The sequence below is a fragment of the Schistocerca nitens genome, chromosome 7 (assembly GCF_023898315.1).
Source record: "Schistocerca nitens isolate TAMUIC-IGC-003100 chromosome 7, iqSchNite1.1, whole genome shotgun sequence".
In the NCBI taxonomy this organism is placed as follows: domain Eukaryota; kingdom Metazoa; phylum Arthropoda; class Insecta; order Orthoptera; family Acrididae; genus Schistocerca; species Schistocerca nitens.
The window spans coordinates 286,139,197-286,164,022 of NC_064620.1; the positions used below are offsets into that span (position 1 = coordinate 286,139,197).

General features: G+C 38.7%; 1 protein-coding gene across 1 annotated transcript in view; it reads left to right on the forward strand.

Annotated features, from left to right (window-relative positions):
* LOC126194771 (1-phosphatidylinositol 4,5-bisphosphate phosphodiesterase classes I and II) overlaps positions 1-24,826 on the forward strand; it is a 435,021-nt gene that overhangs the window by 141,570 nt on the left and 268,625 nt on the right. The window contains exons 5-9 of the mRNA XM_049933060.1: positions 813-946; positions 1,047-1,131; positions 1,253-1,353; positions 1,441-1,610; positions 21,223-21,369. Coding sequence (XP_049789017.1) covers positions 813-946; positions 1,047-1,131; positions 1,253-1,353; positions 1,441-1,610; positions 21,223-21,369 — 637 coding nt within the window. The remainder of the gene's footprint in view (positions 1-812; positions 947-1,046; positions 1,132-1,252; positions 1,354-1,440; positions 1,611-21,222; positions 21,370-24,826) is intronic.

Sequence of the window (24,826 nt, forward strand, 5' to 3'; positions counted from 1 at the left end):
CATTTAGCATGTAATTAATCAGACTTTTAGAATCAGAATGGAAGAATTCTGAAGTTATCCACCACCGAAGTATACAGCAAGTTAGGCAGAAACAGTAGTATCATGATCATCACAAACATATTTATGTGAGGAGAACTGAAATTTATTTACTGCTTATCCAGAAGTTCCATAACATAATTTGTTGTCAAACACAATCACCAAGCCATAATGACTGTATGAGTCCCATGATCTAGTGACCGCTATGTCACAGACTTCTGAGCTATCCAAATAATTTCGTGACCATTCATCCAGCACCAGCAGATTCATAAGACACTCTTTAAGATTAAATTTTACTGAGTGTTCTCACAAGAGAGTCTTCTGTAAATAATATAAAGGGTGTGTGTTACAATTGTTGAAGCACCTACAGGCAGAGAAAAGCTAAGCTACAAATCAGAAAGCAAAAAATCACAACTATTTGAAATGAAATGTAAGGACCTTAGTGAATAATTTTCATTATAGTATTTACTGTTTCATTTATTAAAATTGAAGGGATCAGCAGAAGAAGTGCTGAGTAGGGTTTAGTCTGATAATGTTATCTGCTGTTTTCTCAAGCACACCACATGCTGGTGACAGGTAATTCCATATGTAATGCTAGAAAGTGTTGTCTACGTTATAAATTCTTTTATTTTATTGTATTTATGTACTTGTCTTTAGTCAAACACATAGCAAATCATAATATGTACATTCATGTGGCGTAGCAGTGTTGCCCGTTGACCTCCTCAGTTGTTGCTCTGTGAATCTTTCATATTAATGTGTGTTCTCTTGTGTTTCAGTTATGGACTGAAGAAATTCTGAAAATAGTGTACAATATGCTTCAGCTTAATAGCTCAACATTGAGATTTTTGAAGAAAGTTCATTCTAGACTTACACTATTGACAGACAAAACTGGAAAAATTCCCATTAAAAAGTATGTTAGTGTATTTTGATATTATGGGTGAAAGAGAGGAAAGAATTTTACAATATAATCCACCTTGTCAGTCTTTTGATCTCTTTATTTGTGTTTTCAGTGTTATAAAAATATTTACGCAAAACAAGGAAGATCGAAAGAGAGTTGAAAAAGCTCTGGATATATCTGGGTTTCCATCAGGGAAGGTGAGGATTTAGAGTTTCATTATTTGTTATGCACCTTCTGAAATGAATATAATTTATTTACCTTGCTTAAATACATTTTACATTGTGAACGAATTAATGTCATGCAAAAAAAATCTTTCAGAATGATGCATTAAGTCTACAGAAATTCCAGTTTGAGGACTTCTTCAACTTTTACAAAAATCTGACACAGAGAACTGAAGTAGAAAAAATATTTGAGGAACTGTAAGTACAATTCCATCTGATATGAGATTGACATTAATAAGGATGATTCTGAAGTAAAACAGAAGCTACCTACCATGTTAATTTCAGCTGTGGCACACAGAAGAGAAGATTTATGACAGCAGCACAGTTTGTGGAGTTCCTCAATAAGACTCAGAGAGATCCGAGACTGAATGAAATACTCTACCCTTATGCAAACACATCTAGAGCTAAGGATCTTATTCAGCAGTATGAGCCCAATAAGTACAATGCCCAACGTGGTATGTTATTCATTTCATTTATTATCATCCTTTTCATCATTTACATGATATAGGGATTGTCATAATACTGTCCAGAATATGCACAGCAGAATATTACAAATTTCTATCAAACACACAAAATTAACATTATGTTAAAAATTAAAACATTGAATTAAAACACATAAAATTAACATTATATAATATGTTGAAAAATAAAACATTGAATTAATGTGTTGTTCTTTTACATGCTCCTTTAACATGTACCGTATGTGATGGATTTATATATATTTAGTACATTTTGGAAAACACATATTAAACATAATTTTAGAGTTAAAAAAGAGTATAAATGAGACATAGAACTTACAATGAGAACATGATATTAACAATACAACTATCAGTTAGTTATTTAAGGATTCAAAATATTCCTCTATGCTATGAAAATATTTATTTATCATAAACTTTTTTAATTCTGACTTAAATTTTCCTTCATCTTCTGTTCCCCTGATGCAGAGAGGCAGAGCATTATAAAGCTTTATCACATAGTGGCTCACATGTTTTTGAGTTTTTGTTTTTCTTGTTCTTTCTACATGCAGATTCTTACAGATACGTATATTGTAGTCATGAAGATCTGAATTTACACGTAAACTACTCAGGTGTGTTCTTGTATGCAGTATGCTTTTTAATATGTACAAAGATGGTACTGTAAGTATGTTTAGCTGCATGAACAAGGGCTTGCAGTGTGTTTGTGGGGAGCTGTGTGTAATAACTCTAATGGCCCTTTTCTGTAATTTAAAAACCTCTCTCAAGCGACATTTAGTTGCAACCCAGAATGTTATTCCATATGATATAATAGAATTGAAATAAGCCATATACACTAATCTTGTACATTCTGCACTGCAAACTCTAGAAATTATTCTCAGTGCAAAACATGCTAAATTGAGTTTTTTGATATGTATGTGACATGGTCTTTCCAGCTCAAGTGCTGATCAATGTACATGCCCAAAAATTTTGTAGACCAGACTTTCTCTATTTCATGGGCACTCAATGATAAATGGTGATCATCCTTCTCATCTACTTTACCATACTGTATGTAATCTGTTTTATTTAAATTGAGTGTTAACTTATTAGTGTAAAACCACTGTTGCACACTCTTCAGAACCTTTTCAGCTGTCGTGAATAAGGATTTGCTGTCATCACTTATAATTATGTTTGTGTCATCTGCAAATAACATAATTTTTGATGATCTGTTGGGCCTTTCAATGTCATTTATATAGATTAGGAATAATAGGGGACCAAGAACACTACCCTGAGGGACACCTATTGCCACTTTCTTAGCATCAGAAACCCACTTTATTTTTTGCTTATTCTGAGATGAAGTGAGTTCCACAACCTGAGTTCTATCTTGGAGATAGGACTCAAACAATTTCCTCCCAATTCCTGTAATGCCTATTGCCTCCAGTTTGTCAAGGAGAATTTGATAATCTACTGTATCGAAGGCCTTGGAAAGATCAAGGTTGATTCCTACCACACATTTGTTTTTGTCTAAATTTATAATAATTTCTTCCATATAGGCCTGTATAGCTGTTTCTGTGCTGTAACCTGTACGAAAACCATGTTGATTACAATTTAGAAGATTGCACGTGTCAAGGTAGCTTATGAGTGTAATGTTCATCAGTTTTTCAAAAACTTTTGATAAAGATGGAAGAAGGGATATAGGTCTATAGTTTTCTACCTTATGTATATCCCCATTTTTGAATAATGGTTTAACCTTAGAAATTTTCAGCCTTTGGGGCAACACACCTTCACTGAATGATAAATCAGGGTGTATACGTGGACAAGGAAAAAAAATTTCCGGATATCTCCCGGATTTCCATGTTAAAAATACACTTTCTCCCAGATGGAAACATAGTTTTTTCCCGTTAATTGACAGTATATTTTCTCTCGGAACTGTATAACAATCAATCCTTTGAATGGTTATGGTTTTATACATGGGTGTAGAATTTCCTGGCACTTTAAAAGACGCAACACCTTTTGGAAAAATGTTTGATGTGCAGTGACATGTACGCTGCATATTTTCGTATTACGAAAGTATAAATTCAAATTCCACCAAACACTGCATGTTACTTTCCGAAGCATTGAAATCAAGATTGCGATGCGTATTTGTAAGCCAGTCATAGCTCATGTCACGTGATCTCGCCAGCTGATGACAGCGGATATTCAGAGCTTCGGACACGTGGTGTAGTCAGCCAATAGCAACATCACTGTTAAGTAGCGCGAACACACGAACAGGAAAAGTTAATGGTTTAAATTAATATATATAATGTTGCTACAAGAAAAAAAAGCTTTCACATATACTATTGGTCTCTAAGGCCAATACGCTGCAAGAGAAGCTAAGCTTTCACATATAATGTTGGTCTTTTATGCATGTATTACATTTTAAGATATATCACACAAATGTGCCAGTAAATTTTTTGATAACGACATAAAACTGTGATCATCTGGGCTATAAATTCTTCTAAGTGGCTCGTCATCAAAGAGCTGATTTTTAAATCAGTCCCAGATTCCCAGTGACGTAGGCATCGATCTGATATTAAGTTTTGAATGTGATTTTGGGAAGTAAATTTCCTTGGGTACCAGTACGTTGTTATATCATGTCTGGTTCTTTGCTATGGCATAATGCCATACGTGCTAGAAGATGAAAACGTACACTTGAAATGCACTGAACAGTTGAAACTAGCCAATAGTTTGAAATTAAACCCTTTGTTTCAAATATATTGACTGCCTCAGCGGAAAAGATTAATAAAAGAAAATTTCTTCAGCAAACCGATAAAAATAACTTCATTGTTCTGCATGGCAATTAATGCTTCACTATCAGAAAGGTGGAAATAAAATAAAATCTGAAACTTCCGTGATTATGTGGATGTATTTTAATTCACATGATAGCTCCTGGCCAAAGAAATCAATTTTGTTTTCATTTGACGTGAGTGCAGTAGGCAAAGAGGAAACAGCAAAATCACTAAATGTAAACACGGGTCACATGGAGACTACCCGCTTCCCTATTATAACTCAAGACTGCTCTGCACATCAGACCCGTATCTACAATATTTCCGAACTGGGGCAATAGTAGACAGTGGTGTCCCTCGGGCGTTTGAGATAGGACGTCAAAAATTTAAAAACATTCGAATTTTCAAAAATACGTTCATTTTGTAGCAAACATCTTTCTGAAGACTCTGATACATAAAACATACGTGTCCGAGGAATTGTAAGACATGTTATCTGATCTTAAGTGTGCCAAAGTGCAGCGCCACACCTCTTCACACAGCATTCTTCTATCACACGTCACTGTATTTCGGTCTGCGGAATTGAAACGTGTATATTTTGTACTGGATGCCATCAAACTATATTCAGGACAGCGGAAATTAAAATGTCCTATGGTGCCTCTCTGCTTTCATTCGGCCAGTTTGACATCCTGCCCCAGTTTGACATCCTGCCCCTCTTCTTCTTCTTCTTCTTCTTCTTCTTCTTTTAAAGCTCTTCAGAAAATTTGCACTCTTTATTCCCTATTAGCTAACAACTTGCTGCTTTGTGTGACATAAAATTAAGTATAGGATACATAAAGCCAGTAAAGAGAAGAGACAAGCAAGACAGTACACATTTCTTCAATCCTTAGCTCCTAGAATTTTTTTCTCTCTTATCTTGCTACAGCTTTACATGATGTGCTTTCCTTTCTGGAAAGGATCTGTTACATCATCAAAGTTCGTCATATGTTTTGCTACATGAAAAATCAAAATGTCGTCGTCTAATACTGAAAAAGCTGTAATTACAAATAGGCCCAAGACTGGTGTGGTTTCTCGACCTGATTACCCATATTTTGTAACAGTCTGAGAGATAAAATTAAATAGGCCTTTATAATACTGCAGCAATTGTAACACACGCCAAATAAACCAGACTGTTTTGACAGAAATAGTCGTTTTTATAACACGACGGAATATAATTCACAAAGTACCAATATCAAATGCGTAATAGGCCTACCACAAGCAAAAATCTTTACGTTAGGAAATAATTTTACACTTCATTCATATGCTCCAGTTTCTCAAGCATGAGATCGAAAAGTAGTAGTTCGAAATTTTTATATAAATCTGGAATAGTCTTATTCTTCCATAATTTGTGTGATGTCCCCGTTTCTTCTCCTTCCTCATTCTAACAAACAATGTTGTCATCACTAATTCTGTATCTATTCCTGCCAATGTCAAAGCTTATTCGCTGGTTAACTTCACTAACTCTGCCAGAATCACCAGTTTAGTTATCCCGCGATTATTCTCCTGTTAGGCATCATTACATGTTTGTACAACGCGTTTTCTGCCCTACTTCCAGAACAGACCTTAAAGAGGCTGCTAGCTGGAGACTGTATAACTGGCCCTTGCTAGTAGAGCGATCTGGCCAAAAATTTTCTGTCAAAATTTCATTTTCTTGGATACACCGAGAAGATAATACATAATCTTTCTTACCTGTTATTCCTGTTAGTCGTTTATTCGCACTCTGGTAGTCTTAATCTATGGATTTTGTTGGTAATCGTAACAACGCTCACCATTCGCAAACCCAATAACCACATAATCAGACAGTGGTTGGCTCTCTTTCATTCGGCTATACTCTGCTCAGTTCATATAGCCCCTTTTGTCCGCAGGAAAGTTTATTTCTAGATGTGACGAGGATTCCACTGACAGAGACATCATGTACACTATGCAAGCATTCACAAATCAACTTATGATTCATTCAGAAATCAACTTAGAATGTGTTCAACAATGTCCAAAAACCAACAGGGACACGTTTCAGTCATACGAATAATCGATAGACCAACGTGCGCTGGATGCTAGATGCTTTGTGTAACAAGGTTTATATGAATTTGCCCCCCTCCCCCCACCTCCTCCCACTCCTAGACCCAGGGCTGCTGCGCAATCTGGCAGCTTGGGCGCGCCAGTAAAATTTTTCCCGGTACCACCTAGCTGCCTTTTTTTTTCTTTTGCTGCGACTGCTTACACAGCCAACAGTCACGTTTCTGTAGCCAGAAGCAGAAGAAGTTACTACTCAGCTGCACATGCGCATGATCCCACTTGTAACTGCTAAAACAAATCTAATATTAACAGTTGTGACATCATGCTCATCGGAGGCAATTTGTTATTACGAAGCATTGCATAGTCTTCCTAAAGCCTTTGACACATTTTGCTGTTGGCAGTCGCTTGTATGAGCACTGTGTTTTGTTGCTGTATATGGCACATTTCCTTTGCAATTTAAGTTTTATTTTATTTTTTTCTCTCGTTCATGTTTTATTGCTGCAGTATTATTCTGCAGTCGCAGGATACAGCAGTATCCTTTGTTAGAGTATTGGTTCTTACCAGTCAAAATTACAATTTAACTGAGAACAAAAACAAATGAAAAAATTCCCGGGTTTTTCCCGGATCTCCCGGTTGTCCCGGGTCTTAGACACCATGTAAATTGACAATATGTACCAGTGGTTCCAAGATTTGTGTGGCGACTTTTTTTATTATTTTCACTGGCACTTCGTCCAGTCCTGCAGACATTTTGGGTTTCATGCTGTTAATTACTCCAGTATTTCATATTTATTAGTGGAACTTATTATCATGCTATTGACTACTTTTGGAGCTGTTGTTTCTCTTCATTGGTAAAGCTCTTGCTTAATTTATCAGGTACACTTCAAAAGTAATTGTTAATGTAATTGGGCAAGACTTCCTTCTTTATTTCAATGTTATCACTAGATTTGAGTACAATATCCTGGTCTTTAGAGCTTTTTCCTATTTCTCTTTTAACAATTTCCCATGTGGGCCTTGATTTATTGCCTGACTTCCTTATTAGTCTATCGTTACTTAATACTTTTGCTAAATTAATTACCCTTCTATACACCTTTTTGTAGTTACTAACATGTTTTTTGAAATTAAGGTCAGTATTGGCTTTCATTTCAGAGTTTAGTCTTTTCATAGTCTTGGAAGAGTTTTTAATGCCAGATGCGATCCAAGAATTTGTGTGTCTATGGCTAGATGAGTTAATTTTAACTAATCTTTTTGGAAAGCACTTTTCAAAATTTGTCATGAAAAGAGAGGAGAAAACATTGTATGCAGCATCTGTATCAGTTTGTGACAATGCTTCTGCCCAAGATTGGTTAGTCAGTGTGATACCAAATTGGTTGCAGTTTTCGGGAGAGAAAATTCTCTTATACATATGATGTACTGTTTTTGCATGTATTGGAACTGTGAGCATTTTAATAATAAGTGCATTATGATCAGATATTCCTAGGTCAATATTCAAAACTTCTGTATCTGGGCTTTCTATATTTGAAAATATATTATCTATAAGACTTTCTGATATGTTTGTTACCCTTGTAGGACTGTTTATATTAGAATATAGGTTGAAACTGTGTAGAATATTGAGGAATTTAATTTTAAATGGACTATCTACCAACATATTGACATTAAAGTCCCCACATACAATTATTGATGACTTCTCATCATGTATGATGCTCAGTAGTTCTTCAATCTTATATTAAAAAATTTCTGCGTCTCCACATGGTGATCTACACACTGACATGTCTATTATTTTTCCTATTTTTTACATTTATTTGCACTGCTGTTGCCTCAAAATGTTTTTCTATGCTCAGGAGTTCAGCTTCAGGCCTGTTTTTCACTTTGATATCTGATTTCACATAAATGCAGCCACCCCCATTCTTGGCTACCTTCCTAGAAAAGTGGCTAACCAACGTATATGGGGAAATATTAATGTTTTCTAATTCATAATTTTTGCTCCAATGCTCTTGAATACAAATACAATCAACACAATATTCACTGGCCTCAATCTCGAGATCTAGAATTTTATTTTTGAGACACTGTATATTAAGGCTAAGTAATTTTAAGCTGCTGCAACTCGGTTGAGAGGAACTCTTACTTATAAATTCTGGTGTCAACGCTTTCTTCGTGTTGAGGCTGGGTACCAAAAATCCTTTAGGGACACAGGCTTCCTGCATCTTGTCTTTCTTTCTTCTGGATGTGCTCCAACTTTTGATGCTGGAATTCATGTTGTATCTGATGACTCGCTGGCCGTAAGCACATTTCTTGCTAATGATGCCGCTGTATAGTCTGTAGCTGCTTCTGATACTGTTGGGGCTGTTGAGGAGGCTTCATTTGCTTCAGCTACTTTTGTGGCAAGTGAAGATTCTGGATCTGTTGCTGGTGAATCAGCTTCATTTTTATGTTGGAGAATTTCAGTAGCTGTGATGGGTGGTGGTAGTGGTATGATAGGGCTATTCTTGTCTTCAACTGCTAACACTGCATTAAGTATTTCTCGACTAATGAATGCTTTTCCAAGTTTATTTCTTTCTGAAGATGGTACATTCACGTATGTGGCATTCGGGAAGCTTCGGCATATTTTTTCAAATTTTCTATTAGTAACAGCGATTTCTTTGTTGACACAAGATTTTTCCATCAGATCATGTCTTTGTGATATACTGGCAAAATAGAAGTTTACATTTGTAATTTTCTGTAGTGTGCTTCTTAGCGCTCTTGTGGCGAGTGTACCCTCATTCCTATAAATGTCATTAGCACCACCGATTATTAAACAGTTTCTTCCAGGCTCCAAAAAATGTTCACAGTTTTTTAGAATTTTATTCATGGGAGCGCCTGGTTTTGTTATTCCACTAACCTTAAATATAGTTTGCATGTTACACATGATACCAGCTAAGCCCTTTCCATGACTGTCTGAGAGCACGCAGATATCTTCTTTATTCTTCTTACTTGAGTATGGCATATTCTCATGACATGTTCCCTGCTAATTATAGTACCAGTATTTCCTTGCTTGTTATTATGAGACTTCATACTTGATTGGTTTTTAATCTCTGCATTTAGTGAAAGTACTTCGTTTCTTTCGCTATTTTCACATCTTTTAGGCTCATCATAGTCAGTGCACTTCATGTCATCTTGTTTTTTCTCCCTGTTATTATATGTGTTCTCTATTATGAGTTCAGAGAACCATTGTTGTTCAATGAAATGTAATATTTATTAGTTTAATGAATAGTGGCAGGAAAATATGCTGTGCATAATAAAAATAATTGGCAGAGATACAGAGAAACATACGGTCAGATGAAGCCACATTATATGTCATTTTGGTTTCACAAATAATTAACAAGAGGCCCCTTTTCCTTTATTAAAGATGCTGTGCTTTTTATGAATTTTCGTGAAAATTGTGATTTTACACTAATCTACACATGGACTGTCCCTAATGGGTAACTGTCAGATCACCAATGCAAATGACACTTTTTTTTCAACTTTAGTGACAATTTGTACGTGTGATAACTGTGTTGAAATCCATGTTAAACTAATAATTTTATGTGGCTCAGTGACCTTGTGGAAGTCTTTTCAACTAATGCCACTTTGGCAACTTGTGTGTCTCCAATTACCCTAGGTATACAACCAAGAAGAGGAGACCCACATTTTAAAGTGGAATTTGAACCCTGTGTCATTCCTGGAGTCTCCTCATATCATTGAGAGGTGAAGGCTAGATTAAAAGCGGATTGGAAACTTGCATGTTCAGATTGGGATTTGATCCTATGACCTTTTGGTTTCTAGGTGCACAATTTTCTAATGGAAGGGATGAGAGCTGTCAGAATGAAGGTACTTTTGATGGTTGGTGGGTGTAATGTGGATGAAGCCATCAGAGAGGAGGTCAGCATCTAGGAACATAGCACACTGGGTTGAGGAGGATCAGGTGAAGTGGAAGGTGTTGTTGTTGTGAAAGAATGAGGGTAGAGTATCTTGGCCCCAAGTCCAGATCATGAAGATATCATTAATGAATCTGAACCAGACCAGAGGTTTGGGGTTTTGAGTTGCTAGGAAAGTTACCTTTAGATGGCTCATAAACAGGTTGGCATAGGAAAGTGCCATGTGGGTGCGCATGGCTGTGCCACAGATTTATTTGTATACTTTTCCTTCAAAGGAGAAGAAGTTACATGTTAGGATAAAGTTAGTTTGGCATATGAGGAATGAGGTAGTGGGATTGGAGTCCGAAGGGCGTTGGGATAGGTAGTATTCAGTTGCAGCAATATCATTGGTAACGAGCAGTGTGTATATGCCCAAGACAACCAGGGAATCTGGGAAAAACCTCAGAATTTTTTCATCCACAAGAAATTCAGGAAAAACCTGGAGATGTTTTATAATTCCAGGAATTTTAAATTTTTTAGTTTCCAGTTAAATTTTTGTAATTTTTGCTGGTAAAAACTGACACTTCAGCAAAACCCTTTACTGCAGAATAGTACTGCAGCAGTAAAACATAAATGAGAGAATAACACCAAAATCAAAGTTTAGTTGCAAAGAAAATCCACCATTTACAACAAGTAAACCCATTGAATACCTAAGCATCTGCCAACATCAAAATGTGTCAAAGACTATGCAATACTTTGTAACAACAAAATGCTTTCGATGCATCATTCTTGTGGGCCTTGTTAAAATGAGCATGATGTCACAGCTGTTTACAATTTGAACAGGTTGCAGGAAAATAGTGCGAATGATGGTTTGATAAGTGTTACTTTCAAAGTAAATTTTCTTGAATGCGAAATGAATTATGGTATGTGTGAAAATATGTGATGAATTTCTTAAATCACGAAATGTTAGACTCTCATTCAAAACTTAACACTGAGGACTTCCCATTTTGAAAAATTTCAGGCCCAGAAGACCAGCCAATTCATGCCATTATCTAAAATTTTGCTGACACATGCAAAAAGAGGCAAAGTTTCAAGATTAGTTTTTCATATTTCTTTTAGTTCTTTCATAGATTACAAATTAAGCAATAAAAGTGGCAAGAAGTATAATTATTCTTCAAAACAAAGTGGAAAGTGAGTTCCTGAGCAATTTGACACATAACTGACTTTTCTGTAGGACAAAGTGCTGGACAGAACATGGTTGTATTCAGCCAGATGGCTCATGAAATTTTTGATGCACAGCAGTGAAATTTATAATCGTGCTTGTCAGAAATACTCAGCTGCTGCAATTTAACCTGTGCTCTTAGGATCCTGCCTAACCACACCCGCTCAGGGTGAGAGGGGATTGACGGCCCGTAATATGTGGGAAAGCTTAGCTTTTCTTGTAGCTATACGTTTTGTATATTAGTTTAAACCATTAACTTTACCTATTTCTATGATGTTATTGGCTGATTACCTCACATATGCTATGCTCTGTCTGCTGGTATTGGCTGGCAAGATCACGACATGGGCTATGATTGGCTTACAAAAGCACATCACAATCTCAATTTCAGTGCTGTATTTGGTGGAATTTGTGTTTATACTTTTATAATATGAGAATGTGTCATGAAAATGTTGCCACACATTGAAGATGTTTGCAGCATGCATTATTTTTTGCTGGGTTTCGTTTACTAAAGAGCTGGGAAGCTCTACGCCGGTGTATAAAGTCTCTACCATTCTGTTGTTGTTGTGGTCTTCAGTCCAGAGACTGGTTTGATGCAGCTCTCCATGCTACTCTATCCTGTGCAAGCTTCTTCATCTCCCAGTACCTACTGCAACCTACATCCTTCTGAATATACTTAGTGTATTCATCTCTTGGTCTCCCCCTACGATTTTTACCCTCCACGCTGCCCTCCAATACTAAATTGGTGATCCCTTGTTGCCTCAGAACATGTCCTACCAACCGATCCCTTCTTCTGGTCAAGTTGTGCCACAAACTCCTCTTCTCCCCAATCCTATTCAGCACCTCCTCATTAGTTATGTGATCTACCCATCTAATCTTCAGCATTCTTCTGTAGCACCACATTTCGAAAGCTTCTATTCTCTTCTTGTCCAAACTATTTACCGTCCATGTTTCACTTCCATACATGGCTACACTCCATACAAATACTTTCAGAAAAGACTTCCTGACACTTAAATCTATACTCGATGTTAACAAATTTCTCTTCTTCAGAAACGCTTTCCTTGCCATTGCCAGTCTACATTTTATATCCTCTCTACTTCGACCATCATCAGTTATTTTGCTCCCCAAATAGCAAAACTCCTTTACTACTTTAAGTGTCTCATTTCCTAATCTAATACCCTCAACATCACCCGACTTAATTCGACTACATTCCATTATCCTCGTTTTGCTTTTGTTGATGTTCATCTTATATCCTCCCTTCAAGACACCATCCATTCCGTTCAACTGCTCTTCCAAGTCCTTTGCTGTCTCTGACAGAATTACAATGTCATCGGCGAACCTCAAACTTTTTATTTCTTCTCCATGGATTTTAATACCTACTCCGAATTTTTCTTTTGTTTCCTTTACTGCTTGCTCAATATACAGATCGAATAACATCGGGGAGAGGCTACAACCCTGTCTTACTCCCTTCCCAACCACTGCTTCCCTTTCATATCCCTCGACTCTTATAACTGCCATCTGGTTTCTGTACAAATTGTAAATAGCCTTTCGCTCCCTGTATTTTACCCCTGCCACCTTTAGAATTTGAAAGAGAGTATTCCAGTCAACATTGTCAAAAGCTTTCTCTAAGTCCAAAAATGCTAGAAACGTAGGTTTGCCTTTCCTTAATCTTTCTTCTAAGATAAGTCGTAAGGTCAGTATTGCCTCACGTGTTCCAGTATTTCTACGGAATCCAAACTGATCTTCCCCGAGGTCGGCTTCTACTAGTTTTTCCATTCGTTTGTAAAGAATTCGTGTTAGTATTTTGCAGCTGTGGCTTATTAAACTGATTGTTCGGTAATTCTCACATCTGTCAACACCTGCTTTCTTTGGTATTGGAATTATTATATTCTTCTTGAAGTCTGAGGGTATTTCGCCTGTTTCATACATCTTGCTCACCAGATGGTAGAGTTTTGTCAGGACTGGCTCTCCCAAGGCCGTCAGTAGTTCCAATGGAATGTTGTCTACTCCGGGGGCCTTGTTTCGACTCGGGTCTTTCAGTGCTCTGTCAAACTCTTCACGCAGTATCGTATCTCCCATTTCATCTTCATCTACATCCTCTTCCATTTCCATAATATTGTCCTCAAGTACATCGCCCTTGTATAGACCCTCTATATACTCCTTCCACCTTTCTGCTTTCCCTTCTTTGCTTAGAACTGGGTTTCCATCTGAACTCTTAATGTTCATACAAGTGGTTCTCTTATCTCCAAAGGTCTCTGTAATTTTCCTGTAGGCAGTATCTATCTTACCCCTAGTGAGATAAGCCTCTACATCCTTACATTTTTCCTCTAGCCATCCCTGCTTAGCCATTTTGCACTTCCTGTCAATCTCATTTTTGAGACATTTGTATTCCTTTTTGCCTGCTTCATTTACTGCATTTTCTCCTTTCATCAATTAAATTCAATATTTCTTCTGTTACCCAAGGATTTCTACTAGCCCTCGTCTTTTTACCTACTTGACCCTCTGCTGCCTTCACTACTTCATCCCTCAAAGCTACCCATTCTTCTTCTACTGTATTTCTTTCCCCCATTCCTGTCAATTGTTCCCTTATGCTCTCCCTGAAACTCTGTACAACCTCTGGTTCTTTCAGTTTATCCAGGTCCCATCTCCTTAAATTCCCACCTTTTTGCAGTTTCTTCAGTTTTAATCTACAGGTCATAACCAATAGATTGTGGTCAGAGTCCACATCTGCCCCTGGAAATGTCTTACAATTTAAAACGTGGTTCCTAAATCTCTGTCTTACCATTATATAATCTATCTGATACCTTTTAGTATCTCCAGGGTTCTTCCATGTATACAACCTTCTATCATGATTCTTAAACCAAGTGTTAACTATGATTAAGTTGTGCTCTGTGCAAAATTCTATCAGGCGGCTTCCTCTTTCATTTCTCTCCCCCAATCCATATTCACCTACTACGTTTCTTTCTCTCCCTTTTCCTACACTCGAATTCCAGTCACCCATGACTATTAAATTTTCGTCTCCCTTCACTATCTGAATAATTTCTTTTATTTCCTCATACATTTCTTCAATTTCTTCGTCATCTGCAGAGCTAGTTGGCATATAAACTTGTACTACTGTAGTAGGTGTGGGCTTCGTATCTACCATTCAAAGGATTGATAAGTTATACAGCTCTGAGGAAAAGGATATTGTCACTTAACATGGAAAAAATGTACTTTCAACAGGGATATAGTGTATTTTCACAAGGCGAAAAGTGTATTTTTAACCAGGAAATCTTCTTCTTCTTCCCTTGTCCACATATACACCCTGAGTGAGGAATTTTGGTGTATAGGGATGTGGCGTAAATAGTGAACAGTAGGGAACCAGGAGGTAAAGAGTTGGAAAGTCAGTAAAGGAAGTGATTTATATGTTTGATGTGGGAGGCTAGATTATGGGCAATTGGTTGGATGTGTTGGTCAATGAAGGCCAAAATCCTTTCAGTACGGGCATAATAACCAGCTACACTGGGCATCCAGGATTGTTGGGTTTGCGGATTTTGGGGAGCATGTAGTAGGTGGGTTGTAGTGTGCCACAGGATGCCCCACCTAACAGCTCTCTTGTCTCTCTCCCACCCATATCCTGCTATCCATACCCATTCATAGCCCCACTCCTGATTGCTAAGCATGTAACAGCTGCATTCCAGTTGGAGCTGCAAGTGGCTGAGGTCATTTATGCATTAAGTGCACTTGCTTGTGTGTTTCCTTTGCTGAAGAAGGATCTGACCAAAAGATGTAATGTGTAACTGTGTTGTTTTGTTGTGCCTGTCTGCAACTCAGTGAGTCATCTCTACACTGAGTAGCAATCTATCCTTTGCTAATAATGTTTACTATTCCAACCTGGCATTTCCAAAAGATCTTTTCAGCATCATTTGAAAATGCTGATCATCTCTGTGGAATGGCTGTTTTGGGTGTATAACTCACCATTTGTGAAGAAACAGTCATGTGTAGGTTGACGATGTCTCTGTTTCAAAAATGATGCTTAGCTTGTATTTATAGAAACTTTTCCGAATGGAACTGAATATCACTTGATGGAGAGTAAGCTGTCTTTTATACACTCCTGGAAATGGAAAAAAGAACACATTGACACCGGTGTGTCAGACCCACCATACTTGCTCCGGACACTGCGAGAGGGCTGTACAAGCAATGATCACACGCACGGCACAGCGGACACACCAGGAACCGCGGTGTTGGCCGTCGAATGGCGGTAGCTGCGCAGCATTTGTGCACCGCCGCCGTCAGTGTCAGCCAGTTTGCCGTGGCATACGGAGCTCCATCGCAGTCTTTAACACTGGTAGCATGCCGCGACAGCGTGGACGTGAACCGTATGTGCAGTTGACGGACTTTGAGCGAGGGCGTATAGCGGGCATGCGGGAGGCCACGTGGACGTACCGCCGAATTGCTCAACACGTGGGGCGTGAGGTCTCCACAGTACATCGATGTTGTCGCCAGTGGTCGGCGGAAGGTGCACGTGCCCGTCGACCTGGGACCGGACCGCAGCGACGCACGGATGCACGCCAAGACCGTAGGATCCTACGCAGTGCCGTAGGGGACCGCACCGCCACTTCCCAGCAAATTAGGGACACTGTTGCTCCTGGGGTATCAGCGAGGACCATTCCCAACCGTCTCCATGAAGCTGGGCTACGGTCCCGCACACCGTTAGGCCGTCTTCCGCTCACGCCCCAACATCGTGCAGCCCGCCTCCAGTGGTGTCGCGACAGGCGTGAATGGAGGGACGAATGGAGACATGTCGTCTTCAGCGATGAGAGTCGCTTCTGCCTTGGTGCCAATGATGGTCGTATGCGTGTTTGGCGCTGTGCAGGTGAGCGCCACAATCAGGACTGCATACGACCGAGGCACACAGGGCCAACACCCGGCATCATGGTGTGGGGAGCGATCTCCTACACTGGCCGTACACCACTGGTGATCGTCGAGGGGACACTGAATAGTGCACGGTACATCCAAACCGTCATCGAACCCATCGTTCTACCATTTCTAGACCGGCAAGGGAACTTGCTGTTCCAACAGGACAATGCACGTCCGCATGTATCCCGTGCCACCCAACGTGCTCTAGAAGGTGTAAGTCAACTACCCTGGCCAGCAAGATCTCCGGATCTGTCCCCCATTGAGCATGTTTGGGACTGGATGAAGCGTCGTCTCACGCGGTCTGCACGTCCAGCACGAACGCTGGTCCAACTGAGGCGCCAGGTGGAAATGGCATGGCAAGCCGTTCCACAGGACTACATCCAGCATCTCTACGATCGTCTCCATGGGAGAATAGCAGCCTGCATTGCTGCGAAAGGTGGATATACACTGTACTAGTGCCGACATTGTGCATGCTCTGTTGCCTGTGTCTATGTGCCTGTGGTTCTGTCAGTGTGATCATGTGATGTACCTGACCCCAGTAATGTGTCAATAAAGTTTCCCCTTCCTGGGACAATGAATTCACGGTGTTCTTATTTCAATTTCCAGGAGTGGTAATTTCCTAGAAGGTGGGTGAACTATTCAAACCACCAAAGGCACAAATAATGCAGAGACCAATGTATTTTTGCTGGAAGGTTTACATACATGACCAATGAGGAATTAATGACATTTACTTTATTTTTTTCTTTGAAGATGTTTTAAAATTGCAACATCTGGAAAAAATGACCTGAATGAATCTCAGAGGATATACTAGATGTAAATGATTAAGACTGCAGAGAAACAATGTACATGTCAACCCAGGCACTTTTAAGTCAGTGTAAAGATTAATAAAGTGCCAAACTCTGTTAATGAAGAACTACCAAATGAAATGAAAATGTGAAAGTGGATGCCAATACCTCACTAACATCAAAGAGGACAATATAAGCATGTGAGTCTCTGTGAATGGGACTTAATGATCTCTCTCTCAGGAATGTGTTTGTCATTCCTTGGTGTTTTGGCTTGTAGATGACATGCTATTATAACAGTCATATCTGTGTGTGTGTGTGTGTGTGTGTGTGTGTGTGTGTGTGTGTGTGTTTGTGTGTCTGTGCATGTGCGCACGTGCGTGCACATGCAAATTGTTATCTTGGTTCCCACATATTGAGGATGGTCTGTACAGCACTGTACTGAGGGAGTGATCTAGTCCTAGGTATTGCCTCTCCTTGTGCAACTATGCGATTCTCCAGCAAGACAGTACCTGAAAATGTGAATCAGTTAATTATGGGTGCACCTGTTTCCTTCAAATGTACATTTGTGCGACAATTGTTACTTATGAAATATGTCTGGGATGGGGTTAGTTAGTTGCTTGTTCATGACTATGCTAAAGTAAGCACTGTTGATGCTTTGTGGATTCACATGCAAATAGCTTGAAGAGAGATATCCCACAAACATTTGCTGGCTGGTGTGATTCCATGCAGAAACATTTAAAGACTGTAATGCTGCACAAGGGTTAAATGGTAGTGGACATACATCTACATTGGGAATGAAAAATATTATGTTAAAAGATTTAATTATTATACAAAATCAAATAGGGGTATTGCGGGAGTAGGTTTAATAATGAATAGGAAAATAGGAATGCGGGTAAGCTACTACAAACAGCATAGTGAACACATTATTGTGGCCAAGATAGATATGAAGCCCATGCCTACCACAGTGGTACAAGTTTATATGCCAACTAGCTCTGCAGATGTCGAAGAGATTGTTGAAATGTATGATGAGATAAAAGAAATTATTCAGATACTGAAGGGAGACGAAAATTTAATGGTCATGGGTGACTGGAAAAGGGAGAGAAAGAAATGTAGTAGGTGAATATGGATTTGGGGGAAGAAATGAAAGAGGAAGCTGCCTGGTAGAATTTTGCACAGAGCATAACTTAATCATAGCTAACACTTGGTTCAAGAAGCCTGAGATACTGGAAGGTATCAGATAGATAATATAATGCTAAGACAGAGATTTAGGAACCAGCTTTTAAATTGTAAGACATTTCCAGGGGCAGATGTGGACTCTGACCACAATCAATTGGTTATGAATTGTAGATTAAAACTGAAGAAACTGCAATAAAATGGGAAATTGAGGAGATTGGACCTGGATAAACTGAAAGAACCAGAGGTTGTAGAGAGCTTCAGGGAGAGCATTAGGGAACGATTGACAAGAATGGAGGAAAGAAATACAGTAGAAGAAGTATGGGTAGCTTTGAGAGATGAAATAGTGAAGGTAGCAGAGGATCAAGTAGGTAAAAAGATGAGGGCTAATAGAAATCCTTGGGTAACAGAAGAAATATTGAATTTAATTGATAAAAGGAGAAAATATAAAAATGCAGTAAATGAAGCAGGCAAAAAGGAATACAAACATCTCAAAAATGAGGTCGACCGGAAGAGCAAATTGGCTAAGCAGGGATGGCTAGAGGACAAATGTAAGGATGTAGAGGCACATATCACAAGGGGTAAGATAGATATTGCCTACAGGAAAAATAAGAGACCTTTGGAGAGAAGAGAACCACTTGCATGAATATCAAGACATCAGATGGAAATCCAATTCTAAGCAAAGGAGGGAAAGCTTAAAGATGGAAGGAGTATATAGAGGGTCTATACAAGGGCGATGTTCTTGAGGACAATATTATAGAAATGGAAGGGAATGTAGATGAAGATGAAATAGGAGATATGATACTACGTGAAGAGTTTGACAGAGCACTGAAAGATCTAAGTGAAAACAAGGCTTCAGGAGTAGACAACATTCCATTAGAACTACTGACAGCCTTGGGAGAGCCAGGTGTAACAAAACTCTACCATCTGGTGAGCAAGATATATGAGACAGGCGAAATACCCTGAGACTTCAAGAAGAATATAATAATTCCAATACCAAAGAAAGCAGGTGTTGACAGATGTGAAAATTACCGAACTATCAGTTTAATAAGCCACTGCTGCAAAATACTAACACAAATTCTTTACAGACAAATGGAAAAACTGGTTGAAGCCGACCTTGGGGAAGATCAGTTTGGATTCCGTAGAAATGTTGGAACACGTGAAGCAATACTGACCCTATGACTTATCTTAGAAAATAAGTTAAGGAAAGCCAGACCTACGTTTCTAGCATTTGTAAACTTAGAGAAAGCTTTTGACAATGTTGACTGGAATAGTCTCATTCAAATTCTGAAGTTGGCAGGGGTAAAATACAGGGAGAGAAAGGCTATTTACAATTTGTACAGAAACCAGATGGCAGTTATAAGAGTCGAGGGGGATGAAAGGGAAGCAATGGTTGGGAAGAGAGTGAGACAGGGTGCTAGCCTCTCCCCGATGTTATTCGATCTGTATATTGAGCAAGCAGTAAAGGAAACAAAAGAAAAATTTGGAGTAGGAATTAAAATCCATGGAGAAGAAATAAAAAGTTTGAGGTTCGCCGATGACATTGTAATTCTGTCAGAGACAGCAAAGGACTTGGAAGGACAGCTGAACAGAATGGACAGGGTCTTGAAAGGAGGATATAATATGAACATAAACGAAAGCAAAATGAGAATAATGGAATGTAGTCAAATTAAGTCGGGTGATGCTGCAGGAATTAGATTAGGAAATGAGACGCTTAAAGTTGTAAATGAGTTTTGCTATTTGGGGAGCAAAATAACTGATGTGGTCGAAGTAGAGAGTATATAAAATGTAGACTGGCAATGGCAAGGAAAGCATTTCTGGAGAAGAGAAATTTGTTAACATCGAGTATAGATTTAAGTGTCAGGAAGTCGTTTCTGAAAGTGTTTGTATGGAGTGTAGCCATGTATGGAAGTGAAACGTGGACGATAAATAGTTTAGACAAGAAGATAATAGAAGCTTTTGAAATGTGGTGCTACAGAAGAATGCTGAAGATTAGATGGGTAGATCACATAACTAATGAGGAGGTATTGAATAGAACTGGAGAGAAGAGAAATTTGTGGCACAACTTGACTAGAAGAAGGGATCAGTTGGTAGGGCATATTCTGAGGCATAAAGGGATCACCAATTGGAGGGCAGCATAGAAGGAGACCAAGAGATGAATACACTAAACAGATTCAGAAGGATGTAGGTTGCAGTAGGTACTGGGAGATGAAGAATTTTGCACAGGATAGAGTAGCATGGAGAGCTGCATCAAACCAGTCTCTGGACTGAAGACCACAACAACAACAACAACTTTCCTTGCTGCTGCTGAAAGAAGTGTAGATATAGATTTGGGTTGGTTGCCAATGCTGCTTAAGAATTCATTGTATCTGTAAAAACAAGTCCTGGCCGTGGCATAACTAAGAACGAATTCTGAAAAATTTTGATGCTGATTTATTTCTAGTTTTCCTGCTGTCATGATATTATCTTAATTTCCTTCATCATAATTGATGTTTTTAAAAATCCTGAAACTGTGTCATCTATAATTTAAATAAAAACATTGCACCTGCTATTTTTTTTCATCCATAACCTGATGTGTTTTGAATAATTGTTCTGATTGTCAAGTACAAATATTTACATTGGTAAATTATGTGATATTTAAATGTCTGTTGTTCTGCCTCTCTCATCCTGCATTTTGTCTTCTTGTGGTTTTTTGGTACTGTGCCTCCTCCATCCTGTGGAAACCCACACATTTACAATCACAAATGTAACTGGTGCAATTTTTTTTGTTTAAATCATTTTACTTACCTATGTTCAGTAACACTTAATTTCATTACCTATAAACGTAAAAATTTTAAGGTTATTTCTTGTTAACAGGGCAGCTGAGTTTTGATGGATTTTTGCAATATCTAATGAGTGAGGACAACCCGATTATATCAGCTTCAAAACTAGACTTGTCAGATGATATGGACCAACCACTTCCACATTATTTTATCAACTCCTCTCACAATACGTACCTGACAGGTGAGTTAAGTGCCAATTAAAATGTTGTTAGTTTGCTGTTGAATTCATAAATAAAGAAGCATGTCACAAATGAAATAATAATCCATTTTTCATTGTTAAAAATAATTAATATAAATTTTTGTCGAAAGGGCGCATTCCATGTAGGCCCCCAGCTGTTTAATAAGCTCCCCACAAGTATAAAGTCTATTTGAAGACAACATACTCAACTTTGTAAATCTGGATCACTGTTTGCTCTCTGTAAAATAATACCTAGAACAGTAAATGTGCTGATTATGATTAAATGCAACACATGAACTATTCAGTGAAGCAAACTTTATATATACCTGTTGCAATGTATTATAAACCATAATCTACTCTATGTTAATATTAACATACTTTTTCTGATGTCTGTAGCACACTGTGTGATATCACATCATATGAGCCAAATAAATAAGTAAAATTTAAAAAAATGAACTCAAACAGCTGCTAATGACAAAGAGTTGCATGCTCTAACAAACTTTATTGGTCTAAAATAGACTGGAAAAGAGGACCAGTGATAAGTGAGTCCATCAAATAATTCTGTGTCTAAATTACATTCCAAGAGGAGCATCAAATTAATGTTGTATGAAATCTCTGTTAATATGAAGATATTATTGCCACTTCCTTGGAAGTTTTTAAATTTCTCTTGCTTTAGAAATTTGTTACACCTATATGTAGCAATTTGTGGACATGGACTGATATCTTTTCACACACATTTTGTCATCACCACTGCTTGTAAACTTGAGACTTTCAAAATGCTTTTCAACTGAAGTGAGCACAGAATATGTGAAAGTTCCATATATTTAATTATTGTATGTTTTTGCTTAACTTACTTTATATTCAATAGATTGAGCAACTTTGCTATGAGTTCATGTTACTGCAACCAAGTATGTAAAATTATTTTGTATGTGCTATAAATTCTGTTTTTATATTGCTGTCATCCCATCCACCTCAAAAAATTGCTTTGATATGGTGTGACTGTCCATGGAAAGCACACTGCAGTGACAAGAATTCCCTTGCCCAGTATGCTGAAATCTCACTATGGTCTTCACAGACAGGCACAACCCCCCCCCCCCCCCCCAAACCTTGTCCACAGACTGATTTCCCTCACCATATCAGCACACACTCCTAGTCCTCCTACCATATGAGGAGAACCAGCTGCAAAGGGCATCAGTTCCTTCTTCCAGTATCATTCTGCACCATAATGATATACTGTATCCTCCACTGTGGCTTTGACTATTTATCATCATGCATGGAAATGAGAAACATCCTATCCACAATCCTTCCAACCCTCTCCTAAAGTGGTATCCCAACATCCACCCAATCTATGCGATATCCTGTTCCATCCTCATGCCACACCCACTCCCAAGCCCTAGCTATATGGGTCATACCCATATGGAAGAGCCAGTTTAAAACCTATCTAATACACCCATCGAGCACTTACTACTCCAACCTCATCATAGGCTTATACTATCCCATTAGAGGCATGGCCAACTATGACAGCAACCATGAAATGTACCAGCTCTGTTGGAATATATGCACTTCATTTTATGTGTGCCTGGTCACCAACCAGCTGTCCACGTGAATGAATGGCTGCTGCCAAACTGTGGCCAAAAGCAGAGTTAACCGTTCAGTGGTGAACATGCTGCTGAGCCCAGCACACTCAATTGCAATGGCTGCTTCACAACCTGTGCTGTCTAGATCCTTCACCTCAACACCATCTTTTCTGAACTACGTAAATAGCAACAGTCTTTGCATCACATCTTTTGTCCTCATAACCTGTCTGCCTCAAAACCCTAAATTCACTCATCCTGAATGCACACCCTCTTACCCACAGTCTACCATTCCTCTGTTCTGTCACACCCCTCCAGATCACTTCTACTTGTCTTGATCATTGTGTGTTGCACAAACTCCCCAGTGTAGGTGCCGATGTCGTGTTCCTGTCCTCTGCACTTGCAACCCTTCTCCAACCCTTCCTTTTGCTGACTACCTCCTTTCTCCCCTCTCCAACTCTACCCAACACATTCCCTCACTGCAGCCAATCCACATTGTGTATTCAGCCAGTGCATTGTAGCTGAACGTGTGTGTGTGTGTGTGTGTGTGTGTGTGTGTGTGTGTGTGTGTGTTCTCTAGCTACATCAATGATGATGGATTTACGTTGAAGTGGAAAATGTTGTTTGTAGTTAGACAATAAGCTCTTATAAATGTGTTACTGGACAGAACAAACAACACTAGAAAAAGTATGTGCATTTGATCATGACTTGCACAGAGCAGAAGTAATAAATCTATGCAGTTTGACCGTTCCCTCTCTTTCCACCATAAACATCTAAGGGGCAGTCAAATGAAAATGAGACAGGTGGGGGTAAGTAAACTGTTTATTATTTACAAAGTAACACCATATCTTTTAATACATCTATCCCACTTTGAGACAAAATGGTGAGTGCCTTCAAGGAAAAATGTTTGCAGTTGCCTTTGGAACCATGATTGTACACAGGGGTGCATCTCTTTGCTTGAAGCAAATCGATGGCCATGAATGTCATTCTTCATGGCTCCAAAAATATGTAAATTGCATGGGGAGAGATTGGGACTGTATGGAGGATGGTGTAAGGGCTTTCATGTGAACTTATGTAGTGTTATCGAAACAACGTCAACAGTATATGGGCAGGCATTATCCTGCAACTGAATGATGCTGTCCCATTTGGACTTCATGGTACACTTTGGTTTTTGCAAAGTGTCCACATACCACTCTATGTTAATGTGATGCTGTATGCTAGAAAGTCAATGAGCAGTGGGCTCTTGTAGTCATAGGAAGAGGTTGTCATGACTTTCTCTGAGCTGGCATGCATGGCTTTGGGTTTTCTCAGTGGCAGTGAATCCATGTGCTTCCATTGTTGACTCTCTCTGGCTCAAAATGATGATGCCATCTTTCATCTCCTGACAATATGGGTCAGGAAATGATATTCTTCATCGTGATATCATTCTAGGTGCTGCAGTGATGTCAACATTCTCCTCTGTCAGGCTATGGGGAACTCTCTGCACATAGATTTTATAGAACTTCAGATGCTCTGTTCTGATGGCATGAGCAGTACCACATTGACGCCCAACATTAGCTGAATGTCTTCCACTCTCTGCCATTGGCCGTTTCTGACAGCAGGATCCACTGCACCAATGACAGCAGGATCCACTGCACCAATGGCAAAAGAAGTAACTGTGAATAACAATATAAACACTCAACATTCAATACCCATTAAAATTATCTTAAAATTATAACAAGCATCTTTTGAGACAACTCAATTTTATTATGACAAGCCACCAGTGTGGTTTGACTCTTAACATGAGCAACTTCCCGAATGTTGGTATTCTGTGATTGTCCATATGCATTATGAAAATATAATCATTATAAAACTATATATGTGTCTATACTGATGTGAAACTGGAA